General features: G+C 43.8%; 1 protein-coding gene across 4 annotated transcripts in view; it reads right to left on the bottom strand.

The window, feature by feature from the left end:
• Nucleotides 1-19,278, bottom strand: part of TBCD (tubulin folding cofactor D) — a 114,506-nt gene that overhangs the window by 6,485 nt on the left and 88,743 nt on the right. For 3 of the 4 annotated variants that reach the window (XM_041459439.1, XM_041459441.1, XM_041459438.1), the window contains exons 28-35: nucleotides 18,923-19,041; nucleotides 18,096-18,187; nucleotides 17,172-17,312; nucleotides 14,447-14,530; nucleotides 12,945-13,103; nucleotides 12,009-12,147; nucleotides 5,315-5,436; nucleotides 4,364-4,441 (exon numbers count right to left, since the gene is read on the bottom strand). In XM_041459439.1, coding sequence (XP_041315373.1) covers nucleotides 4,364-4,441; nucleotides 5,315-5,436; nucleotides 12,009-12,147; nucleotides 12,945-13,103; nucleotides 14,447-14,530; nucleotides 17,172-17,312; nucleotides 18,096-18,187; nucleotides 18,923-19,041 — 934 coding nt within the window. The remainder of the gene's footprint in view (nucleotides 1-4,363; nucleotides 4,442-5,314; nucleotides 5,437-12,008; nucleotides 12,148-12,944; nucleotides 13,104-14,446; nucleotides 14,531-17,171; nucleotides 17,313-18,095; nucleotides 18,188-18,922; nucleotides 19,042-19,278) is intronic. The other variant, XM_041459440.1, reaches the window with a different exon arrangement.

The following is a 19,278-nucleotide window of genomic DNA, read 5'->3' as shown; positions in this document are numbered from 1 at the left end:
GTTTTCCAGACAAGAGTTAGTGGTTTTTAATGACTTTTTAAAAAATTTTTAACAAAATCCTGGCACATACTGATAAACAGTGACCTGTTTAAAAAAACTGAACAGTAAACTGAGGTGAAGAATTCTACACATGGTGGGAACAACAGACATCTGCATGAATGAGTCTGTGTGTGTCTGCAGGCATGGATTGGTCTGGGTTGGTGAGGGAAGAGCTCTCTGAATGTTGAGGCATATTTTGTCTTACCTTGGTGGAATTTCTCCTCCTCCCTCCCCAATTACACAAAGACTCTGTGCAGACAGCTAATTACAATCCCTGCAGTGCATGCCTGGCTCTCAGCACAGGCCAGGCAATACAGAGAATTAGGTGAGATTTCAACTGGTTGAACAGCAGGGACATCACTGAGAAGGGGAGCAACAAAGAGACCAGTTGGAACAAGAGCATCTGGAACAAATTTAAAACATGGAACCTCATGAGCAGCATTTTGTGTTTAAAACAGATGCACTTTCCTTTCTGTTGGTTGCCAATTCTACATTTGCAATAACCAAACTTAACCTGTGTGTGATCTCAAATGACTGAAATAGCTTGGCCTCTGTAAAGGAAATTGAGAAAATTCCTTCTCCTGTGTGGGCACTGTGCCAGCAGGAACAGCATCAGCACTGGGGAAAGAAAGTTCTCTCTGCATTCTGTGAGCTGGGCACACGTGGCACTGCCAGAGGTGCTGCTCCCTCTCCAGGTGAGCTGGGTCTCAGCAGAGCCACTGCCAGGGAGGAGCTGCCACCAGCCCCTGCCAGCACAGCTGTCCCTGCTTAAAAACCAATCCAGGGGAGCATGGATACATGGAAATTATCAGCTGGACATCAATGGGGACACAGACTTCCTTAAAGCACTGCAAGATCACCAGAAAAAACCAGAATACATGGGTGCTTCTGTTGAATGTGTAAAGTACATACATGTAGGAGAGAGAAATGCCACTTACTACCCCAGAGAGCACTAGATCCTGAACTGCCATTCCAAGGCTGTTCTGTTTTCATGGCACTGAGCATTATTCCCACCTTACCACACTTCTGAGGAGCCAGCAGTCCCCAGCAGCACTGGGGATCCCTCACCCCTGAGCTGCAGGAGCTGTGACCAGTGACACTCCAGTGCCAGCTCTGCCAGTGGCCTCAGTTCACTCTCCTCTGTCCTCAAGGGTCCCCCCAGCAGCAGGGAGCTGCCAGGAACCTCTGTGCTTCAGCAGCCACTGGAGAGGTCACAGCAGCCCAGTGTGCACTCTGAGAGCTCTGCTCCAAGCTGTGCCTGCTCCTGCAGCAGTCCCCAAGCCACAAACTCCCTGCACTGCCACAAGAGCAGCTCCATCAACTGCTCTGGGATGGAATCAGGAGGGTTTGGGCTGTGTGAGCACAGAGCTGAGGGCTCTGCTGCCCTGTTTGGTGGGAGCAGCAGTCAGTGATGCTGCAGCATCCCCAACACTTCAGCCCAGCACACTGCCCTGCTGCCAGGAGAAACCTTCCTCCTATTCCCTTCCTATTTCCCTCCCTATTCACCCCCTATTCCACTCCCTATTTCCCTCTCTATTCCCCTCCCCGTTTCCCTATTTTGGCACAACTCATGGGACTGAGGAAAGCCCTCAAGCCCGGTGGGAGAAGGGCACTTTTCACCCAGAGCAGCTCTCCAGTGCCACAAACCATTCCTGCCAGCACGAGGGAGGGGCAGCCTCTGCTGCTGGACCAGCAGCTTGATGTCCCCTCGGGCCAGGTAGGAAAGAACAGCCTGCAACATGCCCAGCAGCAGTTCTTTTCCCTAAGCCAAGCACAACAGAGGAGCCAGTTCTGAAAGCCTTTTGATGACCCTGGTGACACTGAAGCTGATTCATTTCCAGCCCACAGGACAGGTATTCACCCCACGCTCCCCATCCCTGCTGGCCAGTTCCACACATGGCAAACCCACTCCCTGGAGCACGAGCATCCTGCTCCTCTCTCCTGGTTTGGAACACCAGGGCTCACTTGTCCTTTTGCACAGAGATCACTCAGAGCTTCCCCAACACTGAGATTCAGCTGCAGAACCACACCAGAAATGCTGAGCTTTATATTCCAAACTGTACAAGCTGCAGGGTGCGAGAAGGCAGGAAAATGCCTGGTGGGTTCCACCTGTGCAGGGCAGGAGTGACACCCTGTGGCAACTGGTTTTAACTGGAGCACTCACAAGGGTCAAACTGATCCTGCTCCTAATCCTGGTTAAATTAAGCACTGTTGGATATTAACCATTCAGGACTGTGGATGCTTTATTAGAAAATAAATGTGTGCGAGAGCACACAGTTTCCATTTCAAACTTCAAAATGCATTTGCAAACACTTTTTTACAATGCAACAGTTGCCTATTTGGTGGCTGGTTTAGGTATATCCTGATGCCAGACATCCTACATGCCAATTCCCTTGCTAAAACTCCATTCAGCCCAACATGGTAAAAAAAATAATGAGGGAAGGAAATTAAATGGGAGCTGAACATCCCAAGGAAAAATACATGACATACATGCTTGTATCTCAACTTGTATTTCAGGCACACTCTACATAAAACCACCTGACACTGCAGGCACATGTGGCCTTTCCATGCCACCAAACAGGGTCTCCATTTTCCCACACAAAAATGTGTGAGAACCCACCCTGTGTTGTTCTTACACATTTTTATGGAGGCTGCTCTGGAAAGGGAGTAAATGGTTCCACTCCAGAGACCAGGCCCAAAGTCAGGCTTTTCTGCCCAAAAAGGAGCAGGTGGCATCCAACAGCAGGGGCAGGCAGGCCTTGGAGGAGGATCAGTGGATCCATCCCTGACTACACCCAAAGGACTCACCAGAGTAACAAAATGCAAACATTGCATGCAAGGGAATTTGGGGCTCCCCCATCGTGTGTTGATCCACACACAGAGCATGGCAGAGCCCTGGGATTCACCTGGCTCCCTGGGAAGTGCCACAGTAACTCACCATGGCCTGCTCTGCACCACGAGGCACCTACATTCCCAAAATCTGACACATGCAGGAACTGAACTCTCCATCTTTTAACTGTCTGCCACCTCCCCACTGCTCTGCCCTCCCTGGGCTCTGCACTCCAGGCCAGCCTTTCACTCCCTTGACAGCAGCAGGATCCACTTGGCTGCTTCATTATTCATTTTCTTTTTTGGTTTCATCATCAAACTGGAGGCAAATACATCTGGATGAGCTTCAAAATCTTTCTCCCCCATAACAGCCCTGGATTTTATTTCAGGTCTTTTACACAAAGCACCACAATGCTCTGCAGGGTTGAGTCTGAGTCACTCACACAGCAAAGGCATTGCTGCTACCACTTGGTTTCTGTTCAGTGACCTGGGACACAAGACTTTGACTGGAATTTCCACCCATAATCTCTCACCTTCCCCAGCAGGGATGGCTGGAGCCTGTGTGGAAGCCCCAGATCACTGGCACAATTATCAAACTGAACAAGTAATATTCACTCCAGCTGTCTTTGACTCACTTTAAATTCTCATTCAAACAGAGACTGCCAAGTTCAATTTAAGAAATATTATCTAAACCACACTTCAAGACAAGAGTGGGCTCAATCAAAACTTTCAGAATGATGAAGGCTTTTCTGATTTATCTGCTGTGAGCAGTTCTTGAATCAACAAGTTCCCAATGTAGTATCTGTGCTTGCAGGATCTACATTGCACCACTGTGTAAATACCTGCAGATGTGCCAAGATGCTGCCTGGGAGAGCTTGTGGAACAGATTTTAATATTACTGAAATTAAAATTAAGCTTTTCTGAAACATCTGCAAAGCCCCACGATTTCACACTGGAATATCTCACTCACGTTCATCTGTTCCTAAACTGAACACTTTCCACAGCACTGAGCTCAGGGTGGAAGAGCTGGGAAATGCCTTTTTTATTATTATTAGAATCTTAATTAACATCTTTGGAGATATTCACATTATCCAAAGCAGTGGGACTGGGGGGCCACAGCTTGTAGGCACAGAGGGTTCTGCAGCCCCACACAGGGACACTGCCAGTGCCCAAGGCTCCCAGCACACCCAGGAATGTGCTCCAACCAGCAGGGATTTATGAACCTGGAAAATGAAGAATGCATCTGATAGTGGTCCAAGAATCCCAGGTGAAACATGCAAATTGCATTTGATTAATGTCCTGGCTTGTCAAACAGGGAACAAGTAACAAACTTCTACACAGACAAGAGATTTTACCAAGACCTTTCAAGGCTGTTTGTCCCACCTGAGGAAAGTTAAAGCATTGCAATATCACACTTGGAGCCCTGTTCACCCCCAGAGCAGCACCCAGGGCGTTGAGGAGCCCTGATGCACAGTGGGAAATAAACCAAACTCACTTCTCCTGCTCAGTGAACATATCAAAACAGCCATTTGCCAGCATCTGGTCCAGCATTGTCAGCAGAGGTACAGACACCCTGAGGAAAGAAAATGATTCAACAAGGTAAATACACTTCTTGGCATACAGATACATACTATTTTTAATCAGAAGCAAAGGAGGAAACTTCCTACATACCTACAACAGATAAATTAGAACTCTGGTTTACACAGAGGAGGGTTGCTCTTGTGTGTGTTGGCTAAACAGGGACATTCCCTCCCAGCCAAAAAGAAAAAAACTAATTAACAACACCCCTGCTTTACATTTGCAGGGTCCTGAAAACACAACTGACAGTACCAGAAAACATAAATCTGTTTTCTAGAATATGAACAATGTATTCCACTGACTATCAGAAGTTACAGCACCACATGAACCAACACTTGTCAGCTGGAATAACCATAACCATGTTTTCAACACTTGAGACAAGAAACAAAACAAAAATACAAGAGTGACAGAACAAGGTGGCTCCAAGCTGAAAAAGAGAAGGTTTGGATGGGAAATTAGGAAGAAATTCTTCCCTGTGAGGGTGGGGAGGCCCTGGCACAGATTGCCCAGAGAAGCTGGGGCTGCCCCATCCTTGGAAGTGCCCAAGGCCACGTTGGATGGGGCTTGGAGCAACCTGGGATAGTGGAAGGTGTCCCTGCCCTTGACAGGGGACTGGAATGGGATGAGCTTTGAGTCCCCTGCAATCTTCTATGATTTAAAAACGTGAATGTGCAAAATATTTTGCCATCACTCCTTGGTTACATATTTTACCACAGGTCCTGCTGTACCAAACACCTCTATGAAAGCAAATTCATGAGCCTTGGGCATTCACTAGATGTGCCATACATCTGACTTCCAAAAGGAAAGGGAAAAAAGGGAAGGAAAGGGAAGAAGGGTTAAAGGGAAAACAGGCAAGGACAAGCATTACCGGTCGTTGTGCAGGTTGTCCTCAAAGACCTTCAGCAGCGTCTCACAAAAACTCTCCAAAGCACTGGGGTCACTCTGGATCTTCTTCATGTAGTCAAACAGGCTCTGGGCAGAGTATCTGAGCTGCAACAGGAGGAACGTCCAGTGAAGGACAGGAAAAGGCACTGCCACACCAGGAGGGGCTGCAGGACTGTGCTGCCCTCCCGGCTGAGCGCAGCTGCACTGGCAACACCCCCAGCAGCAGCCACGGGCACAAACCAGCACCAGCACCATCACACCGTGGCTATTTTACCTGCACTAACCCATTTCCAAGGAAAGTTGGGGCGTTTTTCCTTTTTAAGCTGGCAAACTTCTGAGTTTTTTTCATTTTTAAGTTGGCAAACATTTCCTCAGCAAACTTAAGTTGGCCGCTCTTTCACGAAAGACCACGTTAAAGGCTCATTGTTGTCTTTCTCTCAAAATAAAAATCCTCAAACCATTTTGATTATCCTGCCTCACTTCAGGGAATAAAACTGCAACGACTCTGAAGGTGAAGGAGCACACCAGGACTTCACCAAGGAGTATTTACGAAACAGCTGATGGAACGGAACCATGCAGACAAGCTCTTGGGCCACACAGAGCACCAGCAAAATCAGGTTAAAAATTACACACAGCTCAGAAAGAAATACTGACTGCTGGTTTAACTGCATTAATCCACCCAGCCAGCTCAGCAGGATGGCAGAGGAGGGGTCAGTGCTGCTGCTCAAGGCTCAGCTGGACACAGTCCCTGGGGTCACACTGGCCATGAACCATCACGGGCTGCAGCAGCAGCACTCAACAGCTCCCCAGTCTGGATGGGAGATTGGGAAGAAATTCTTCTCTGGGAGGGTGCTGAGGCCCTGGCACAGGATGCCCAGAGCAGTTGTGGCTGCCCCTGGACCCCTGGAATGTCCAAGGCCAGGCTGGACAGGGCTTGGAGCAGCCTGGGATGGTGGAAGGTGTCCCTGCCCATGGCAGGGGGTGGCACAGGATAAATTTTAAGGGTCCTTCCAGCCCAAACCACTCCCTGTTTCCATGATCTCCAGGAGCCACGGTGCTTGCCAGGCCAGCTGCTCCCTCCCAGACCTGCTGTGGCAGGGGAGCAGGCACAGCCTCTGTGGGAATCCCCTCTTCCTCAGAGGCCTGACCATTTCATCAAGGAAAGAAAATAAAATATTGGATGAGGATGAGAAACGCCTCAAGTGTCTTCCCACAAGCAAATGAGAGGAATCTCTATTTAAACATTTTATCTAACAAAGCTCATACCAGTAACATCTATGGGTGCATCCGTACCCAAGAACAAGAAACAATTTAGCCTTGGCTCAAAACTCTGAACTATTTTCCCAAAGCTTCAGCCTGCAAACCTGGGAAGCAGCAGAGTCTGAGGCCTTAACACTTTGTTCTGTACTGAAACATCCTGGGCAGTGAAAGAAATATTTCTTTAAAAAGGTCAAGCAATTTGGAGAAATTATTCAGTTATTCTGAGTTTCAGAATGACAGCCAAATCACAGTGAAATCTGTACAAGGCAGCTGCACTGAACTGAACCCAGCGTGGTTCTTTCACACTCCAGAAGCAGCACTGGTGTGTGTCCCAGTGTGCCCAGAATGAACTGGGTCCTGACACTGAAAGGTCTTCACAGGATGTATAACTGTAAGAGAGATTTCCTGAAAATTCAAAACTTGCTGAATTATTATATACTACTCTTTAAAACAATCTGTGCATTTAAGACTATTATAAATAAAGAAATATTTTGTCTTTACACCTTCCAAAAGCAGAGATAACAACAAGCAGAGGAAATCCTATCTCAGAAAAAAAATTTTAGGTGGTGTCATTTTCTCTCCTATTTCTTTTGTCTCTTAAACTACCTCAGAGATCTCACACCATTTTTTTTAAGGAAGTTGAATGACTCAGTGCTTTCTCTGCAGATCCAAATGACTTGAAAAGGCAAGAAAGTGCATGAAAGTAAAGGGCAACAAGCACAGCTGCAGGTGGAGTGCTCCAGAGCTGTGCCAAGCCAAGGCAGAGCAGCAGGATATCAGAAACACTGGAGAATGAGGACAGCACAAGTAATTAAACAATACAAAAATACAGGTGTGGATAATCCATCATGTAACTGCTTGGGAGATTGAAAAATGGGGCATTTTCCCAATTATGGCAGAAACTCCAGCACAACAACATAACATGAACAGGTTAAATCTTTACTTCCTCCTCAGGTGAGCTCCTTTTGTCCCAGCCTCAGTATCTGAGCTGAAACCTTAACTGCTCCTGAGTATTTGCAGAGAAGAATATTTCCAAATGTCTTCCTCCTCTATGCAGAACACAAATTCACACTACATCAAACGTGTGACATTTACCTTTCCCTGGGGTTCCACAAGGGCTGGGGAAGGAAATTAGGAGGTTAATGGGCTGGAACTGGGACAACTTTGGACAGAAATTTAAGAGGAGGCCTGTGAATGACCTTGTTCTTATGAAACAGCAAAATCAGGGTTTGCCAAGGCGTGACTGCCCCAACACTGAGGGCAAGAGCAGATCCTGCAGGGGCAGGAGATGCACAGTGCAGAGAACAGAGCTCAAAGGCACCCTGCACCTGGTGAGTCAAAGTGATGCCTCAGCTTTTAACCTTTATATGTTTCAGATTCTGTGCTGCTTTAGTGTGGGGTCTGAGCTTCATGTCAGGGGATGGTGAGCTCTGTGCACAGAGCAGGGAGACAAAACAATTCCTGCTCTAGCTGGGGACCAAATGATCCAAATCTCAGCCCAAGAGCATAAACAATGTTGGACTGAAGAGAAAAAAACAAGGAGGATGTGACACCATAACCTAAAGCTGGAATTGGACACTGAACTGCAATGTGCACATGGAGCAGAGCTGATCCCAGGGAGAGACCCCGTGAGCGCTCGTGCATTTTGGGACCATTTGGGTTCATCTTGGGTGCAGCCCTGGCTGGGCTCTTGTGCTGCCCAAGGTGCATCCATGGAGGAGATCCTTTTCATAAATCCCTGCTTTATCCTTTAGCTCAGTCCAGCCTCTGCTCCAGCTCAGCCTTCACCAGGCACCAAGAGAACTCAAGTCCAGAAGATCCAGCCTCCAGAAGCAGGGCACAGCGAGGAGCAAGTGCAGCTGCAGCAGCAGAGAGGCACCTGCAGCCCTGGGCAGGTGCCTGGGGTGCTTCCACACAAACCTTCATCAAACTGCTCCCAGCCAGCTTTGCAGAACAGAGCTACAGCACTTCTAAAACCAGTTTTGAGGACTGATATGGTCAAAAAGAATTAGCTGAAGCATCCAGTTTGTAACAGAGCATCTGTTACCTCCAAAATCTCAGCCACCCATCAGTGATTCAGACACCTGATCCACATCAGGGCTCTGGTTTGTACTTTGCAGCACTGATACCTGACACGAAGCAGCAATATCATAATTCACACTATTTTTCTCTCTAAAAAAAGAATGCCTGGAATTATTCTCAAGTGTATTTTGCTCAAGAACTCTCAACCAAGAAAAGAGGATTTTGGGCCTCTTTCTTCCACCAAATATGCATTGATTTGCATACAATTTGTCCTGGTAACCAGATGTTTTAGAATACTGCTATCATCCCAATATTTTTGTTTGTGAGATCTGACACAGCCCTGGTACTGCCTGAGAACTTTAAGAGTTCAGAATATGCTGGTTTTTTTCTGGAAGGCTTTACTTACAATTTCTATACCATTTTAAAATGCAATTTTTACTCTTTAGGGGGAAAGGGAATCACAGGACAGTCTGTGCTTCAACAAAATTTAGAATGTAATGTAGTTCAACAGTAATGAAATTATATCAAAATTATATCCTGACTCCTGCAACTGCAGGGTTTGTGCACTGGAGAAAGACCAGCATTGTACATCTGATCTCCACAGACTGAGGGGTTTTATGCAGCCATAAGAAATATGCATCACTGTGGGCCAGATGTATAATTAGAAGATTCTTTTACACAGAGAAAGTGCCCTTTGAACCATGGTGATGGAGCAGAGTGCCAAATCCCACAGGGAATGACATCTTCTGTTTTTCCAGATTACTTCCAATGCCTGAGCTGCAATTCTTCCAGCAGCCCCACTGCCACCAGAACACTTCAGAGACCCCACATGGCTCATTGCAGAAAATCTCTTTAAAAAGGCAAACAAAGAGCTACTCTTGCTAAATATACTGCAGAGCAATTTTAGCTGCAGCCAAACTGCCACTGACCACGGAATTACAACAGAGCCTTTCTCCTGTGGATTCCCTGGGATGAGTAAAAGACAAACTGACATTTGAACTCAGATTATCCTGCAGTATATACCAGAATCTTCTTTCTGACTTCCATGCCCATGTGTGTACGTGCACAGATATTTTTGAAGTGAGAGAGGGAAGAGAGTCACAAGAACACACACATTACTGCAAGAACACGTATTCCAATAATCTTTTTCCCCTATCCACAATTCTAAAAAGCTGCTTCTTTCATATGGATTTAATAGGATTGTTCTTAAAATTTTCTATAAATGTTTTAAATCAGTCTCTGGATATTGAGCAAAGAATGCTACAGGCTTTGACAGAGTAGTTTGAATACCAGTCATTGTAAAAACACATCAATTCTAATTTCTATATCACATTTTAGATATTAATTCACCACACACATACACTCCCAAGTGTAAATGCCCTCCCTTGCCTTTCCAGCTGACTCAAGAGAGAATTAGCTCATCTTCTTTCTAAAGCCCTGGAGAATATTTTAGCCAGAACGAGCCTTCAGTGTTAAAGAAAACTGGAGGGTCACAGAAAAGTCAACATTTCACACTCACAGTTTGAGAACACTGCAGAAGGTTTCCCTTAACACACTGTCAGATGGTAACAAGGGAAGGGAGCTGCATGTAACTGAACTGTCCCAACTTTTCAGAACTAAATGCAACCAGGAGTTTAAAAAAAAATTAAAATATTGAATAAGAATTTTCCTCTGACCCCAGCTAGCAGCCAAAATGTCTGTTTCTCCAAAACTTTCCTCCTTTTTTTACTTAAGACAAATAACTCTGGTTTTGGTGGAGCCTCCTATAATTAACTGTGCTTGACTGAAAGCTGAATTTCATGTGCATGTTTGCTATTAAAGAAATCTGTTAAGAGTTACATTGTCTATCTGATAATTACTGTCACAAACCAACACACACATGTTTTCAAAGTTTTAAAATAGCCCTTGCCATATAATTAGTTGCCATTTTAGAAACATTAAAATGCTCAGGATTGGTTTAAGCACAAGAGACTGCACAGACACTGAATTCTCTGCTCCTCCAGACCCAAAGGCCCACAGACATCTCTCACTCCCAAGAGCAGAACCCACACCAGGCAAAAAAAAATCACTTGGGCAAGTTGTGACTGACAAGGGGAAGGCATGGGAGACAAGCTCCAGGTGATTTTAACTCCTTCTTGCTGTGACCCAGCAGGAGCTGCTCCCCCTACACAAAAACTCTGTTTCCCAGCACTTTTCTTCTGGTTTTCTTAATTGGAGATGGAAATCTTAATTAGAAACACTCTTAACCACTGTTGGGGTACTGACTCACAGCCTCCTCCTGTTACAGGCCCATTGGGATTTAAAGACTCAACTGACAGTCCAAAATATTCTGTTACTGCTCTGATATTCCTCTGTGGTGTCATACTGAACCATGTCCTCACCCCCAATATTGTCTCCTTATATTTTACATCTTTGGCTACAACAAATTAAAAAATGTTTTAAGCCAAATACCTGGAAACCAAGAATTCTGAAACTACCAATTCAAGTTGTAATACAAGGACAGAAGGATACACTAAAACTATAAGCAGGGAAAAATCTGGCAGCTTAGCAGACTGCCAAAGTCAGTGATAAAGAAATTCTTCATGCCAGAAGAATGAAATAAGGATTGCAAAGCCCAGAGGATTTAGACAGACATCTGAATGACATTTCTTCCCAATGGAACTTCTGACATCTCACTGGTGTCTTAGTAGAAAATGTATCAAAAATAATTAAAAAAAGAAAGCTGTGCATACTGTTAACACCTATTGACAACTACCAGCCAACACCTTGCATCAGGTGACAAATGAACTGGCTTTCACCTCACTGGAGAAGAACAAAGAGCTGAGGGGCTCTGCCTCTGATCCCAGCTGGGAGAGCCAGCACAGGGCTGGCATTTGTGGGGCTGGGACCCAAACAAAGCACCCTCACTCCTTGTTCCTGCACGCTCAGCTGCTGGAGTCCTGGATGCTGAGAATTTCAGACTTTCTGTGCTGACAGGCTCTGACTCCCAGGAGAACACTGCATTTGACCTGAGGCTCTGGAGAAGGCTTCCTTGTTCTTCTTCACCTTCTTCTTCATGGGTTTGGGTGGTATTTTGTAATTGGACAGAAAGGTCCTCATTGAGGGCTTTGAGTGATCAGTTACTGGGTTAAAAGGGAAATAGTTTAGGTCTCGTTTCTTAATTGGATAGTTTAGCCTTAAAAGACCTTGCAACAAGGGATAGTTATCCATTTTTGTGCCTTGTTAATGAAGAACTGACTGCTGTGAGACTGTAAAAATCATCTAAGCCTGAACACGAACTGCTGTCTCAATGCCTTCAACCCGACCTCAGCAGAAGCAGAAAAAAGAAGCCGAAAACTGACACTCAGCAAGTCAAGAGAACGACACTTTGGAAGGAAAGCCAAGCGGGGGCTCACCGTGGTCTCTGTGAGCCCCCCCACGGACACAGAGAGCCCCAGCAGCACGTGGTACCGGTAGGCTGGCAGCCCCAGGAGCTGCGTGATCCGAGGGAACGCCTCCGACGCCGCGTTCCAGTTCAGCGACTCCTTCTCCCACCTGGAACGGGAAGGGAAACAATCATCTTGGGTGGGTGCACTGCTCTTCTTCTCCTCACACTGCTCCTCCACACCAGTGAGGAAGGTCTCTGAATTACCTAGGTATCAAATCAAACACTGGTCTTTGAGCAGATGGGGAAAATACAAATCAAAGCTTCAGCCACTGCCAGTAAATTGAGGGAATCTCCAAATCCTTGTTCTGATCCAGGGAAGATGTGAACTGCAGTTTCCTTTGCCCAGGCATTTTTGCCTACATTCAGAAAACAAGTTCCTTTCTGCAGTTTTATTCTGTGCTCTCTCCCACCCCCAGCTACTCAACAGCTGATCCAAGGACAGACCTATCCCAGGAAAGCCAACACACCCTCCCAGCCCGACGATGCTGATGATCAGCAGCCTCACAGCCAGAGCTGAGGATCCCCCAAACACAGAGCTGGATGCTCCTCACACCCATCAGGTATCATAACCAGAACTCAGGAGTGAGTTGCTCTCACTCTTGCTTTAAGGAGAAAGTCCATCTTTGAAAACTACTGCAACTAGAGCTTGGTTAAAATAATACAATTCATTAAAAACTCTCATTATGATCAATGTTTTCCAGCTGAGGAAAAAAACATGTTCATGCATATTCATAGGACAATTCAATGAAACCCTGACAACACCAAATATTCCTCCATACACATATTGGGCACAAAACTTACATCAGGTTGCTTGGTTTAGGTGAAACTGTGTGCATTTATCTTTTACTTTCATTGCTTTAGGGTATTTTTCAATACCTTACCTTGGAAATTTCCTTTTCCTTACCTTGGAAATATCCTCTCTAGCTCTTCTCTGTGAGGGATGTGTGGAACTGGAGGATGGTCAAAGTGCAAAAGAGTAAGGAACACAGATCCTGCATGAGCTCGGAATTTATCTATTTTTTCAGCTGACTGTTGAGCCAGCCAGCACATAATCTGCTTGCAGCTATAAAGAAGAAAGCAATTAATCAGAAAATTTAAGCAGTAGAACGTGTATTTAGATTTAAATTGTTTCAATTAAATGAATCAGAATGATCCTGCTAGGAAAAGTATTCTGGTTTAACTCTTCAGAATGAACACACAAGTGATTTAAGACACTCACATGGTGATAGAATCTTGAGGCTTTATCTTCCACAGATCAATCAACCAAAAACCAAAAATTAATGACGTTAATGTTACAGAGTATTTTATGCACCTTTTATAGATACTGCCCCACCCTTCATCCAAAAACATAACAAAGTGATTTATGGCTTGGCTGAACTGCTACATTTCAGATGGAAATGGAGCAGAACTTTGAGAAAAGCACATTTTGAAGTAGAAAACTGCCCATGCAGCAGAGGACAAGGCCTCTCCTACATCTCATGCATCACTTCTTCAATTCTAGTTGGTTTTGAACAATATCCTATTTTGTTTATGCTCACAACTAAACTTACAGCTACAGTACTGTGTCCCACAAGGCCCTTTACCCTTCAGAAAGGGCCACTAATGACAGTAAAACCAGCTAGAATTCCTTCACTTACACCAAGGCCCAGAATATTTACAAAATGGGATCCAGCTGGCAGGAATGCTTTTCTCAGCTCCATGTGGACAATCTGTGTATAAATAAATGAAGAGGAGGAAGCCCCTGAAAATGGGCCCTAGTGAGCAGTGTATTCTTAGAGAATCCAGTGCTTTGCTTCTAGGTGTCCTTCAACATTTGGGGGTTTTTAATTAAATCCCAAACCATGTATATGTCCACCTAACCACTGGCACACTCTGTCTACACACCAATACTACTATTAGGAAAGTTTTACTGCAGCTCAAGCTATGTTTAAAACATGGTACTTTTCATGAATTCTTTTATTATTAGGAGTACCATATCATGAAATTCAAAATCAGGAGCTCAGTGTAAATTATTTTTCTTTATTTCCTTACTAATAATTCTGCAAAGAAACAAATCCAAACTCATGCTCACATCTGATCACATTCCAAATTAATGATGTGACACTCTGGACAAGCAGGCAGGTTTGCTTTCTATTTCAGTGAGCACTGCTGGGAAGCAGCACAGAGGTGGCAGGTTTAGCCCAAATCCCACAGCTGTGCTGCATTTCCAAGGTGGGATTGCCACCCACGTTCTCCCAAGGTTTTCCCTGTGAAAAGCAGATGTAACATCCTCCCCATGTGCGTGGGCTTGGTGCACTTCTGCCGAAGTTCTGTCACACCCCATGAAGAGGAGCACAGTGCCCCAGCACTGCATCCTGCAGGCTGGATGGAGCTCTAGGAGCTGGCACAGGACAGGACAGCACATACATGTTGGAATGAATCAGCTCTGCCTCGTTCTGCACCAGCAGCAGGGTCACCTCCATCAGGCTGGTCATGGCAGCTTCACGCACCCTGAGGAGACACAGACAGATCACAGGAGCTGCAGCAGCACCTAGTTCAATAAACACAGCTTCAATTTCATCAGCTGGGTCAAGACACCAGCACAAATTCACAATAACAAAAGCAATGACCTCTGAGAGCAGCTCCCATGTTTTGGGAGGACAAGGAGTGTCCCCCCCAGTCCCATCCTGGGAAACAAAGCTCCCCTTGCACTGAGGGTCCAGCAGTGCCCCTGCCTCACCAGCCTGGTTTTCATTCCAGCCACATGTCACCAGGCTTATTCTTTATTTTAAGAAGGTTAAAACTGATAATGATGAGTAATATTTCATGTGCAAGTAGATATATTCAAACTTAAGTGCTCTGTCTGCTTCAAATTATTTTCTGAAAAGGCCAACCCACATTTTGACAGTCAGATGTTGAACACTGTTAACACTGTCACATTCTTGGAAATTTTCAAGCTTAATATTTCCAACATTAAAAACAAGTTGTGACTCAGAGTGGCTTAAATCTCTATGCTAAATAATAATTAATTTCACGAAAAATTTGACCAAAGTAACACTAAATTATGCTTGAAGTGAGTCTTATCTAGATAATGACCTGCTCCCTTCAAAATGTCTACATACAATTCTTAAAAAAGTGTAATTAAAATTTAAAAAATCATCAGTATGGCTGCTTTAAACCATATCTTGTCAATCCATGAGTTTTTAAAAGTGGTTCCTTTCTTAAGAAAAGGGCAATACCTCATGACCCTGCACAAGAGCAGGCCCAGCATTAGTAACTCAGAGTAATGTTATCCTTTCTCAGTAGTAATTTTTAAAAAAAGAAAAAATAAATATTTGAAAAGGCCCAGCAGCCTTCCATGAGAAGAAATACTCCCCATGCTGACTTCCAAAACAACTTGTAAACAGTTGCAGGTGCAATCTAAAACTGGGTGGGACATCTGTTATAATGGTAAAAAAGGTAAATTACATCATTTTTTCCAAAGCAGCTTAAAACAAGTCTGGCAGTCTTTCATCAAGGTTATGTTTTACTAGTTTTTTGTATCATATCTGACTTAGATATTCATGTCTACCACCTGTAGACAGATCAGACATGTCCCAGCAAACAATCTGTCAAAAGAAAGGTAAAGTTTGCATATGCAGAGTGAAGTTGGTGAAACTTTCCCACGACTCTATTAAAGAAAGACAAAAATTACACAAAAAAGACAAAGTCTCTCAGAGAAACAGCATTTCTCTCCATATCTTTCCATCTTATTCACTGGTTTAGAAGAAACAGAATGAGAAAGCACTGATATTTGAGAGGCCACAAAAGCCTTCAGCAGCCAAGAGTTTGCCATGAGAAAGGAACCCCCTTCCCCCTCTGATTTACAATTTCTTGACTTGATTGTGGCTGGAATTGCCCAAAGAAGCTCAAAAAAAAATAATTATCTGGTGCTCAAAGCACCAGCATTTTATTCAAAATCAACTGCCAATAAATAAAAGACAACTAAAATGACTCTATCACATTCATTTACAGAGTTCATGGCTTGTCCATGGTGTTACTGCTCTGAGGCTTCTACACAGCATCAAAAGTATTTTAAATCTGCAGATACTGGACTTGTTCCTGAATTAGGATAATTTAAATTTTTTTTTATTAACAAGTACTACCTCAGGCTGGGCACATTTTGCTCATAAATATGTGCAGAAAAGCACCCTGACATGTTTGGTTTGTAAGACCCATATTTCCATGCTGTGTAATTCTACAGGATGGCATGAATAACATGAACTCTTCATGATCTCTCCCATTCAAAGCTGGCAGGAACTTCCAATCAGTAGGTGCTGACACATCCCCAGCTAGAGCTTCTTGGAAATGAAACACAAACCCAAAGAAGGACACGAGCCCCTACAGTCAGGGATTTTGGAACTGCCTTTCCAGATCACTGCTATGAAGGAACACAGAGCATTCAGAGGAATGCAGGGACACACACTGAATCTTCTTTGTGTATTGGGGGGAACTTGAAGACTGAGGAATGCCATGAAAGTAAGACTGCTTTAGACTCAATATGACTAAGATCTTACTAATTTTATTAAGTTATTAAATTTATTAATTTACCTATGCTACAGATTTCATATCAGCAGACATATTTCTATAGACTTATGATTTATTCTTGCAGTCCCATACCTGAAATCATGGAAACCCTAAACTCACAAAAGATTTGGTGATGCTGCAGGACAACTGAGAGGTTTTATCCCTCTCAACACGTTATGCAGCTGCTCCCTCTCCTGGCAAAAAATCCCCACAACAGCAACGTGCAGCAGGAGAGATCAGGCAGGACCACATGTGGTGTTTCAAATAAAGATAAGTAATGCTTTAAATCCCTGTTTTGCAACTGAATACATTCCTGGTATTCCCTAAAACGAACTAATGTCACCCACAGAACCAGAAAAAGGCTTAATTCACTTTGAACACATCAGTCCCCATATTCCCAATTTCTGAGCAAGGACAACCAAAACTTGTCAGCCTCACTTTCTACTTCCCTTCCTGCTGTGCACTCCTAACTCCTACCTAGGCTCAAATCTCCAAAGGCTTGGAGCTCCTGTTTCTAAGAGGTTTTGAAAACACATCAGCTGTTCACTGGACACCAGAGCTGGCCCTGGATTTTACCCCACCTTACCATCCTCCAACGTCACCCCGGCTGTCGGTGGTGTAGTCGGTGACACCGGTGAGCAGCGTGGCATAAATCTGATCAACGTTATCCCTGCACACAAATTCCTGCTGGGATCCATCTCCCTTCACGCCCACTGTCTGGCAAACCCTTCAAAAAAAGAGGAAAAGAAAGGATGGGAGGTAATGAACATCAAGCTTTGTTATGTTGGTTAACAAAATTCTCAGCACCTGTGATGTCCACTACAGGTGGAATGAGGAATATTTCTGTGCTGAATTTGAGCTGAGGAGTTCTGAGCAGTGTTTTGGGTTCAAAGCTAAGATCTCAGAGGGAAGTAGGTTTTCCCTTCTACAACACTACAAAAAGGAGCTTGCTTCAGTCTCTGTCAGTCTCTGAACTCTCCTTAAAATGAAGTTACCAAGAAGAGCAAAGGGCCAACACAATGTGCATTGAACCTGCTATTAAACTTCTTTACCTTGAAGACACAGGGTTTTTAACAGTATAACACTTTAAGAGCATAAAATATTAATGTATACTATTCACTGCTCTGTGACATTTAACATAGAAAATATTATTTTAAATAAAAGACACAATTTCTTTAAATCAATTCAATCTTTTTAAGACTGTGGAAAAAACACATATTCTTCCTCCTCAGTAAAGCTCATTAAATTGCAGCCCATGAGAAAGGCAAACATTAAAATACACTCTAGGTAATCAGTTAACTGATAAAAACCTGACAGCACTATCAGAGCTGAAGTCCATAGTCAGGTGTGTGGTAATTCCCTGAATCAAAAATAAAGTGAGCAATGGATATGCAGGTAAGTTGTGTGTGACTGCAACTGATTTCAAGACTCATGCTCCCAGCAGAACGAACAGGAGAAAGCTTCTACACAATGATTTAAGATTAGACACAAGCAGGGGTGAGAAACATACTTTGCAACTGCTATTAAGGCATCTCTCCTGGCTTCAGCAAAGCTCACATCTTCAGGGGAAATTGCTGTAACTTTTTTTAGACCTTCCAAAACCTGAAAAAAATACAAAGATTGAGATACATAAACCCGAAGTATTTTTTACTACGTTAAATTTAGATATCATGGTAAAATGAGTGCAATCCTGTATGTAAGAACCAAGCAGGCAGCAGAGTTTGGATTCTCACCAGGAGAGGCCTGTAAGAGTTTACACAACATCACTAGAATATTACTCAGAAATTCGTATGTATTTCTGTCAGTTCTTCTTGTTTATGGGAACAATATATGTAAAAAACGTGAACAACAGGCTAAGTTTACATTTTGGGGCAGGGTAACTTTATAGAAATACCACTTCTGTGGGAGAATTGTGCCCAAGGGCAAAAGTCTGCTGCAGCTTTTTAGATACTCAAGGCCCTTAGGTATAAGTTTCTACTAACAGCTAAAATCTATATTCTGAATCTACATTTCTATTGCACTTTGTGGCTTCATATCTCAGTTTCTCCAGGGGTTTTCAGTTCAATCCCTGCAGCAAATCTCTCTTCCCCCTCTCCTCTCTACCCCTGGGCCAATGTCCCATAGCAAAGGGTTAATCCAACCTCTGGCTTTCCATTAACACCAGTAAAGCAGGACTAAACATTAATTATCAGAAACTATGGCAAGCTCAACTCATGATGATTTTCTGCACATTAGCATTCAAACCCTTTGACAAAGACCTTTAATTAAGATCATTATTATTTATTTGATTACTGTCACAGGTTTCACTCATTCATTACAATGATCCCATTTTCTCACCTGCTGGAGCCTGCCCTTCAGCACAAATCTTGGAAGGGCCCCAAGAGCTCGTGAAAAGCCACAACGAATCATTTCCTCTGTGTTTTGTAGTTCTGAAACGTACTGTGTCACCAGCTCATCTGGAAAAAACACATTTGCAGAGTGAAAAGCAACCACCACATCATTAGAATTTCATATTTGGCTAAAGAAAGAAAATAAGGAAAAGATGCCCTAAACAAAGCAGCTGGAAAATTTCGTAATTTGTTAAAGTAAAATATTGAACAACTTAATTTTCTACAGGAAATGGATTAAAAATTTAAGATGCTCACTTTTACATGAATGAATTCATATCTTCTCTCTAAAAATCTGACTTTGTA

This window comes from Pyrgilauda ruficollis, unplaced genomic scaffold (genome assembly GCF_017590135.1).
Source record: "Pyrgilauda ruficollis isolate IOZ18807 unplaced genomic scaffold, ASM1759013v1 scaffold136, whole genome shotgun sequence".
Lineage (NCBI taxonomy): Eukaryota > Metazoa > Chordata > Aves > Passeriformes > Passeridae > Pyrgilauda > Pyrgilauda ruficollis.
Note: the sequence above shows the minus strand (reverse complement) of the source record. Positions and strands in the feature narration are given on the sequence as shown.